Here is a 9,080-nt window from a genome sequence, read left to right on the forward strand (position 1 = left end):
GGGGGGGCCGGTGTCGGGTCCACGCGACAACCTGCCCCTCGTTCGCGTCAGCAAGGTACCCCCCCCCCCCCCCCCCCCCTCCCTCTTTCGGCCCCCCCCCCCCCCCCCCCCCCCCCCCAGCCCCGGCTCGCTCGCCTTCCTTCTCCTTCGCTTCCAAGACTGGGCCGCCTGCCCCGGCCCTGCTCCCCGCCTTAGCCGGCCGGTTCCACCCTCTCCCGTCTGGCCACTGGCCCGTAGCCCTGGTCCCCCGATGCGCGCGCGCGAGCGGTGGCCGCCGTTCCCACCGCGCCCGGTGAGCAATTAAACAGCCAGTTCAACAGAGGGGAGCGGGCCACTCCTCCCCAGCATGATATATCCCTCGCCCGCCCAAAGGGAGGGAGGGGCCACCCCCCATCATTAGATCGACCGGAATAGCGAGGCCCCCCCCCCCCCCCCCCTGGAGGCCGTCCGCCCGGCCGCGGTCTCCGGGGGCATGCTTACACACGGACGCACCCCGCGCGCCGGCACGCAGGCGCTGCCGGGCGCATTCGCGCGCCTCCACGCGCGGGCGGCCCAGCCAGCCGGCCAGTAACGCGCGCGCTTAGACGGCCTCCGGGCCCCAAGGCCCGCCTTGTCCCGCCTTTTGAGTTCCCAATTCATGACCCCCCGCGTCAGGTGCAGCCGGCCGGGTCGGAGGCTGCTGACCCTGCGCGCCGGCGGACCCTGCGCCGCGGTGTGCCGGGATCCCCCCCCCCCCTCTGCCGGAAAGCGCCCGCTGCTCGGGCGGGAGGCGCCAAGATGGCACCGCGCCCGTGCCGCCGCCCTCGTCCACACTCCCGCCCGCCCGAGGGGGCCTGGCACACAGATGACCCACTCTCGCGGAGCCGCCAGTCTGCCCTCCGACGTTTCGCTCCCGCACCCCCCCCCGCCCCCGGGCGCCTCGGGACACAGGGCCGAAGCACGGCAGGCAGCCAAGCCCGGCCAGCCTCCGGCGTCTTCCCCCGTCGTTCCCCGCCCTCGTCCCCCCCCCCCCCGGTCCTCTGGCCGCGTACTCATGGCGGGAACGCATGCGTGACCGCGGCGTGACCATGGTGATGGAGATCCGCCCGCCCGTTCGCCAAGCATCGCGAGACACGCCCGGGGGGGGGGCGGCCCTTTTTCGTGGACGCTCCTCCTGGCAGGCCTTGGTTGATGCTGGTGTCCGGCCGATCTTCCTCCTGGCAGTGCTCGCTGAGCGGGTGCGGCCCCTTCCTCGCCGCCGGTGAGGCGCGCGGTGCCCCAACTTAAGCACGAATCCGCGTCCACCACCTCCCCACAACCAGCCGGTCAAGTAGGGACAATCTGGTCGGGAATGGCGCCCCAGATGCGTAATCGAGTCAGACAGAACCGCATTACACGGTTAAATGTACACCCATGTTAAGTTTCCGGTCCCAGCGGCCGGAGGTGCCCCCCCCCCCCCCGCCCGCCCGTCCGGTCGTCCAAACAGGCGCCAGCCCCTCGGGCGGGGGAGGGCGGGGGAGGGCGGGAGGGAGAAGGTGGGAAAGCATCTTCATGCAGCATCCTGCCCACCCCCCGCATGCCAGCCCTTCGCCGAAAGGTGACCACGAAGCCGCCAGATCATTCCCCACCCAAAGGGGGTCGTGCTCCGGGCTGGGGTCCTCGATCGCGTCCATCGAAGAACGCGAGCCCCTTCAAGAACCGGTGCCCTGGTTCACGTCGCGCCAGGCGGCCCCCATCCTGTTCGCCGACGCTCGTTCCTCCCCCCCCCCCTTTGCCCTTTGTCGCGACCTCTTTCCCTCTTCCTTCGCTCTTCCCCCCTCCCCTCCCCTCTCTCCCTCTATCGCACCCCTCCGCCCCACGCCTCGACAGCCTTCGGAAAGCACACCAGGACCATGCTCAGCGGCGGGCCCTTCTCCACGCTTGTTCGGAGATCCTTCTCCACCTTCCGTCCGCCTGGCAAGCGGCCGAACTTCCTCAATTCCGATCGCTCGCGCCGCGTCGCCGAGGCCGCCAGCAAGCCGCTCTATGCCAACCAGTCGGCCTCGGCCTCCGGCCAGGGGACCTCCTCGTCGCAGACCCCCGACAGCAACCCCTCCGCGCACTACACCCCGTCATACATGCCCCCGGAGACTCCCTTCTCTTCCTCTTCTTCCTCTTCCTCCTCCTCCTCCTCCTCCTCCTCCTCCTCCTCCTACTCCTCCTCCTCCTCCTCCAGCGCCGCGGCGGGCCACGCCTCGACTTCCAGCTCCTACGAGGCCGGGGTTTCCGGTGCGCCGCCCGTCACCTGGCCCGGTGCTGAATCTACCCCTCTCGATATGGCGCGCTTCATGCTGAATATGCCGTATGTGATCCTGCGCCGTCCCATGCGCTGGTCCAACCTCCTGCTGGACATCGATGTGGCCTTCAAGTACTCGATGGACACGCCGCGCGCCCACACCGACCCGGCCTTCGTGCAGGTCCCCGGCGCTCCGACCGAGCTGACCCCCCTCGGCGAGGCCATCGAGATGAGCAACGGCCTGAAGGGCTTCCTCCAGCGGACCCTCCTCAAGCGTCGCCACTGGTCACACATCCGTGTGCAGGACTTCTACGGGCGCGATCTATTTGTCATTCGGCGGCAGCCCTTCCTGGTGAACTCCGTCACCCGGATCTATGACCCCTCTGAGACCATGCTTCTGGGCGAGGTCCGCCAGGTGTGGCACCTGCTCAGCCGCAAGTATGATCTCTATGCCGAGTGCGTCGGTCCTTCGCTCTGACCTCCGGGACCCCTGCCTGGGTCTCTCCTCGTCGCCGTCTTTCGCCCTCTCTTTTTCCTGACAACTCATCTTGGCACCCTCCCCTTGGTCTCTCCCTCGCCCCTGGGTCTCTCCCTCGCCCCTGGGTCTCTCCCTCGCCCCTGGGTCTCTCCCTCGCCCCCGGGTCTCTCCCTCCTCCCCGCCCCCCCCCCCCGCCCCCCCGCTTAGCGGCGAGCGTTTCGCCCATACCGATGGTGGCATTTTGGCTTGGACCTATCCGGTCCAATCGACTACAGATGGCCAGCTGATGACCGTCACCCAGCGTGTTTTCACGGCGCTGGCGCGCGAGGTTCGGCCGCCCCTCTTTTCCTTGCCCCTTCCACTTCCTCTCATCCCCTCTATCGGTGTCTTCTGCCCTCCCTCCGACGGACATGTGTCCTTCCCTATTCCCATGCTGACCTCGCCTCCCCTGTCTCACCCTCCCCCCCCCCCCCCCCCACCCCCGGTCACACCGCACTGGCAATCAATAGCTGTTCGTTGACCAGAGTGTCTTCGTGGTGGGGATGGACGCCCAGCCGCCGAACTGGCCGGGGCCGCCCAATGCCTCCCAGCGGTTGGGTGTCGTGCCGGAGAAATACCGGCCCGCCCTGCTCGCTCTGGCCTTCGCCATTGACATCGACTATTTTGCTTTCCGGCATTAGAGCCACCAACAGCCATGCCATGTATCTGCACACGCGCGTGCATCCCGTTGCTGTTGTCCCCGTGTCCCATACACGCAGGTGGAGGCAGACCCACCCAAGTCCCAGTCTATGCGAGCGTCTATTTAGTGTGTGGGTGTGTGGGTGTGTGGGTGTGAAAAAATGGGAGACAGAGGGAGGGGGAGAAAGAGGTAGAGAGGGGGCGGGGGGAGGAGCAGAAGGAGACAGGGAGATAGAGGGGAAAAGGGGGGGGGGGGAGGGACACAGTGCCGCATGCAGCCGGGCGGGCCAGCAACTTCTATTCACAGGCGTGGCTACCTCTCGTCCCTCCTTTCGGAGCTGGGGCTCCTTGGCTCTGCCATCTCTCGGTGGCGGCTGGAGGCCGCGCCGCCTGTCTCCTCTACTCTTGATCCTCCGGGAGCGAGGTGGGCTCACTCGCCGGGATGACCGGTATGGCGTTCCCCTTGGACACAAGCATGGCCGACAGCTCGGCCACACTGCGCATCGGATCGAAAGTCCCATTGCCGAACCAGGCCGGGGTCAAGCCGATGGAAATGTCCGCCGCCAGGGCCTGCTGCGCCAGGCGCACCAGGAAGTCCGATCCATAGATGACCGACCCGACCGAAGCGACAGACGGTTGGAAGCGGACCGGCGTGCCGGGCAGCACCGTCACCGTGGCATCGGCATAGGTGGCCAGGAGCTCGTACGTGCTGCCAAACCGACGGGTCACCGGCTCCAGGGTCAGGAGAGTCTCCTTGCGCCGGGAATCGATGCCGATGGGGCCGGGGGTGACGCGCGCGGCTGCCAGGGCTGCCTCGGCCGCCGGGGAAATCCGCCGACGAAGGGCCAGCGTCTCGAGCGACGGAAGCAACGCCCCGCTGGCTCGGGGATCCAGGCGGCGATCCGCCAGCATGAAGGCCGTGAAGGGCGGCCGCAGGCACCGGGCCGCCGGCTCCAGGAGGAGCACGCGCTGATTGTCATTGCGCATGAGTCCAGCCCAGGCATTGTCCTGCGGTGCCTGGTTCAAAGCCGACCAAAGGGGATCCTCCACATCGGCCGTGCGCGTGAGCAGCGGACTGGCCGAGAAGTCCCGCTCCAGGGCGGCGGATGCCTCGCGCGTTGAGGCAAAGCGCCGGAAGGCATCCGGATTGGCGGTCAGGAATCCGGCAAAGGCCCCCTGATCGTGGCCGGAGTCATCCAGCAGCTGGTTCTGCCGATTGGCATGGGCCAGGCCCAGCAGGCCAACACCATTGAAGATGCCAGCCGAGTTGGCCACATTCCCCATCGAGGTGACCCCCTGCAAGAAGGCGTCCGTCCGGCTGAAGGACCAGTTGATCAGGGAGTCGGTGGTCGGCCGAGGAACATGGCGCAAGCGTTCCAGGCGCTTGGCCAGCTCGCCGACCGGCGGGGGAATGCGCACATCAAAGCGCAGGGGATGCTGGCTGGCCGTGGCGGTCAGCTGCGATGTCAGGAACCGGGCGTTCGGGCCGCCGGGCGCGGAGATGTCCATCACCATCGGACTGCCCTTGGACCAGGGGGTATTCTGGCTGGTGTGTCGCCGGGATGGCCAGAGCCAGCTGGACAGCAGGCGCGCATCGGCCGCCGCCACCGCCGCCACCAGGGACAGCCGCGTGGCCGAGGCGAAGGACAAGTGCGACGAAGCAAACACATCCATCGGCGACATCATGAAGAGACTGGACCCGGTCCAGCCACGGCTGGTGGCAGCCTCCAGGGCTCCGAAGGAGTGCGGTTCCATCCCGGCATAGAGGTGCCGCGAGCCGCCCTCCGGCAGGGGGTTTTTCCTGTCGGAAGCCGAAATGTCAATGTGCGGCAGAGGCTCCAGCCACTCGGGCCGCGAGATGTAGGAGTTCTCCATGACTCGGCGCAGGGCGCGTGGCGAAAGGACACGCAGGTCGCCACCGGCTCGGGTCAAGTTGGCCCCGGCCATCATCAGGTCCACATACTGCCGGCATAGGGACCGGATGGCCGGCCCGGGCGTGGGGGCCGTGGGGGTGATGACCGCGGCCGCGCGATTGAGACTGGCGATGCGCTCGGCGAGGTGGCCAAAGGCTGGTGATGGCCACCGACCGGCAGGGGAGGAAGGTCAGAAAGTCATGCACTGGTGGGTGGGAGGGGCGGGGGGGGGGGGGGGGGGGGGGGGGGGGGGGGGGGGGGGGGGGGGGGGGGGGGGGGGGGGGGGGGGGGGGGGGGGGGGGGGGGGGGGGGGGGGGGGGGGGGGGGGGGGGGGGGGGGGGGGGGGGGGGGGGGGGGGGGGGGGGGGGGGGGGGAGAGGGGGAATGCCCCGGCGAAGGGGACCCCATGGGTGCGTACTTGGCTGCAGGCGGCCATTCGGCTGGGCTGCCAGGCGCTGGTGCTCGGCAATCAGGTCCCCGGTGTGGCGTTCCAGGAGCAGGACCACCTGCTGGTCGATGGCCGCCTGGAGCCGGTTGAATTGGGCCCGGGTGACCCGGACCGCGACGCTACTTTGCCCGGCCCCGGGAGCCGGCGGCCCCGCGGCCAGCGAAGTGACCAGGGCCGCCTGCTCGAGCGACGGACCGGCCAAGGCGAAGAGGATGTCATCGAGGCTAATTCCGAAGAGGCTCCACCGGGAGAGGTCCGCGGCATTGTCCTCATTTAGGAGCGACTGTCGCAGGCGATAGGATGCAAGGACCTCGTCGGCCGCGCGGACGGCCCCATTGAGACGGGCCTCCAGCTGGGGGAAGTCCCCCTCGGGAACGACGGCCGGGTTATCGTCGGCAACCACGCGAAGACCCCGCAGGGGGGCTTCCAGCATGGCCACCGCCCAGGCAAGGCCCGGGTCCAGGCCGAAGGAGCGGCACTGGTCGATGATCAGCCCGCCGGACAGCAGGGGCGTGTGCGTCTCGCGATCGAAGAGGTCCAGCTCCGTGCCAACTCGCGAGGCGAGCATCATCTCCCGGGCAAATGCACCGGCAAAGGGCCGGGCATAGGGCCCCCGCGTGGAGTAGAACTGCTCAAGGGACGAAAGCGACGAGGACGAGTCATCCTCCTCCGGGGGTGGGATGAGAATCGGGTCCTGGCGCAGTGTGCGGAAGGTCATCTCGCCGCCGACCTGCATGAACCGAAGGTGGTCGATCACCGTGTTCAGCCGTGACGTCAAGGGGTTGCCGGAGATGGTGCGCTCCTGCAGGGGCATGTGGCTTGAGCGTGAGAGGAAGGAATTGCGCCAGATATCCTGGGTGTTCTCCGGCACAAAGGAGTGTTCCTCTACCGAGGCATATGTCAGTGGGGGAGAGGGGGGACCGGCGAAAAAAGAAGAAAAGGAAGAAGAGGAAGAAGAGGAGCAGGACGAAGACAGGAGGCTCCGCTGGCAGACGTACTGTTCATCAATCGCTGGTGGTTGTTGGACGCCGAAAAGTGGAAGAGGAACCGGACTGGCGGCGGGGGGGTCGACTTGTTGATGAGGATCGGCAGATTCCGGATGTGCAGATAGTCCGCCGAGTGCATGGCTTGCGACTCTGCAGGTAGGGACCAGTGGGTTAGAGAGGGTGGTGCGCGACTTGGCCGGCAGCAAAGGCGGGGACATACCACGGAGGTCCAGGCTATCCAGGAAGAGCGACTGGGTGTACAAATTGGTCAACGACTTGACGAGAGCCTGGGCATCGATCTCCGGATTGTCTGGGAAGGACAGTGCCAGGAAGGTTAGTGAGGCTCTCCGGGAGCGACGGACGGGGAGGGGGGGGGGGAGGGGGGGAGGGCGGTCACCCAAAGTGGTGGATGCACAACGTGGACATACGGGACAGATTCAGCGACCGGAGCTCCGAGTAGATGCCACGGGGCAGCTCGCTCCGAGATGTGGGCAGGCTTTGAACTCGCTCCAGGGCCGAGAGAAGAGTTTGCGCGCAACGCGTTGTCAAGCGGCAGTCTGAGGGTGCGGGGGGGGGGGGAGGAAAAGCCCGGAAGGATGGAGGGGCGGTGAGGGGCGGAGAAGAGGCGGCATGAGCACCGGATGAAAGCCAAGCAGGCGGCGCCAAAAAAAGAAAAGTGGACACGAGCCGGCGGCAGGGGCGGAGGGCAGGAGCGGAGGGGGGCGCACATTCCAGTGTAATTGAGCGCGCTAGGCAGCCACGGTTGGCAATCACCTCGGCGATGGCCTCGGCTAGATACTCACTCTGGCGGACATTTCGCCGGAGGGTCAGGTGCGTGACCGGAACTTGTTGGAGGAAAGAGGCGAAGTGGTGGGCAGAGCGCTCGGTCTCCGACTCGAAGCCGGAGATCGACAGGTGCTCGAGGCCCTTCTGGCTGGACAGGGCGATCATGATGTCGGTGAAGTCGTTGTCCTGGATGAGGCAGTCTTGGCGGGGGCGACGGCGCATGCATTTCCAAAGCGCGAAGGGGGTCAGGGGCGGGGAAGGCCAAAAGCAGGAAGGCATGGTGCAGCTCGAGAGTGGCGTACCATTCAGCGAGAGAGAGGTAAGATTCAGCGAGGGAAGGATCTTGCAGAGAAAATGCGAGTCAAAGGCGAAGCCTGCGAGCCGAGGCCGACGGAGGAGCGGTCACGGCGAGGATGGGTCAGACAAAGGGAAGGGCGCAGAGACATACGGGCAACGGGCGACAGAGAGAGGCAGAGAGGCAGAGAGGCAGAGAGAGAGAGAGGCAGAGAGGAAGAGGGAGGCGGGCCCGCTGGCCAGCAAGACGGGCTGGTGGTGGCACACATACCCGACAGGCGCAGATGCCGCAACGTGTCAGCATGATCGGCGATCGATTGGAAGATCTTTTCCTGGTTGGAGAACTTCATGGAAAAGCAGGGGGCCCCTGGAGCAAGTGACAGGACAGGAGGACGTCAGCAGCGCGGCACACATGGGTAACAAGGGGCACGAGTGGCACGCACCCCGGAAGGTGTTCGAATGGAAGGGCCGCGCATTGGCCGTGATGTATAGGTCCTGCAGGGAGGTGCTCAACTGGATGGACTCGGCAATCTGGGCCGTGGCTGGATATGGGCAAGGACGAGCATGTACACATGTGTGAAGGAGGACAAGGGGGATGGAGGGGGGGGGGAGGGGGAGGGGGAGGGGGGGATGTCAGCACAGGGACCAGGGAGAAGAAGCACAGGGAAAGCGCAAGAGAGGGGGACCCGTGTATGCTGGAAGCCAGGGGGCGGAAGGGGGGCCCGGCCAAGGGCATGACGCACCGTCCACCGGCTGAGCCAGGAAGATGGAAAGCTGGCTCAGTGGGCTGAAGGGGTTCTCATCGCCCGGGGGCCGAGACCGGAAGACCGAAAGCGGGGTGCTTGGCCGGATGGCCGGGACCTGGCCGGTCGGCAGGCCAGAAGTCTCGGCATCAGGAAGGACGGCCAGGCCCAGGGAGCTGTTGGCCGAGATCGGCTCCAGCGAGTTGCGGCTGGTGAAGCGCGCGTGCTGCAATTGGGCCTGCGACATGATCGGCGACATATCGCGTTGGATTTGCTTCGAAAATTGAACCATGCAATTGGCAAAGGTCAGCTCCCGCCCGGGGAGGTATGCCCGGGGGTAGGAGGATTTCTCATGGCCAAAGTGCAGGTCGCTGCGCGAGGCCTGTGCCGCCAGAAGCGACGGGCTTAGTACTCGCAGATGCGAAAAAACCGGCGGCGCGCCGTGCAAAAAGCGCGACGGCAGCATCCTGGCAGGAGAAGGGGAAGAGGGGGAAGGGGGGG

The 9,080-nt window shown here is 67.1% G+C and overlaps 2 protein-coding genes across 2 annotated transcripts; one reads left to right on the forward strand and one right to left on the reverse strand.

The window, feature by feature from the left end:
* Positions 1–1,871: 1,871 nt before the first annotated feature.
* On the forward strand, positions 1,872–3,517 carry H696_04934 (hypothetical protein; the record flags this gene model as incomplete). The annotated part of the gene is made up of 3 exons (XM_009498800.1): positions 1,872–2,710; positions 2,940–3,060; positions 3,242–3,517. 3 exons carry the CDS (start codon positions 1,872–1,874, stop codon positions 3,410–3,412), a joined length of 1,131 nt encoding a protein of 376 aa, XP_009497075.1. The 3' UTR covers positions 3,413–3,517.
* A 144-nt stretch (positions 3,518–3,661) lies between these two features.
* Positions 3,662–9,074, reverse strand: H696_04935 (hypothetical protein). The gene is made up of 10 exons (XM_009498801.1): positions 8,580–9,074; positions 8,280–8,378; positions 8,108–8,203; positions 7,845–7,916; positions 7,485–7,742; positions 7,185–7,313; positions 6,977–7,066; positions 6,769–6,906; positions 5,741–6,655; positions 3,662–5,479 (listed from the first exon to the last, which is right to left on the reverse strand). Exons 1-10 carry the CDS (start codon positions 9,043–9,045, stop codon positions 3,810–3,812), a joined length of 3,933 nt encoding a protein of 1,310 aa, XP_009497076.1. The 5' UTR covers positions 9,046–9,074; the 3' UTR covers positions 3,662–3,809.
* Positions 9,075–9,080: the final 6 nt, after the last annotated feature.

Source organism: Fonticula alba (assembly GCF_000388065.1).
Source record: "Fonticula alba strain ATCC 38817 unplaced genomic scaffold supercont2.8, whole genome shotgun sequence".
Taxonomy (NCBI): Eukaryota; order Rotosphaerida; family Fonticulaceae; genus Fonticula; species Fonticula alba.

Coding starts and splice junctions, on each gene's coding strand:
- H696_04935 (XM_009498801.1), bottom strand. CDS start 9,045: ATGCTGCCGTCGCGCTTTTTGCACGGCGCGCCGCCGGTTTTTTCGCAT. Junction 8,204..8,279: donor CCATTCGAACACCTTCCGGG/GTGCGTGCCACT, acceptor CACTTGCTCCAG/GGGCCCCCTGCTTTTCCATG. Junction 7,314..7,484: donor GCGCTCAATTACACTGGAAT/GTGCGCCCCCCT, acceptor CCGCACCCTCAG/ACTGCCGCTTGACAACGCGT.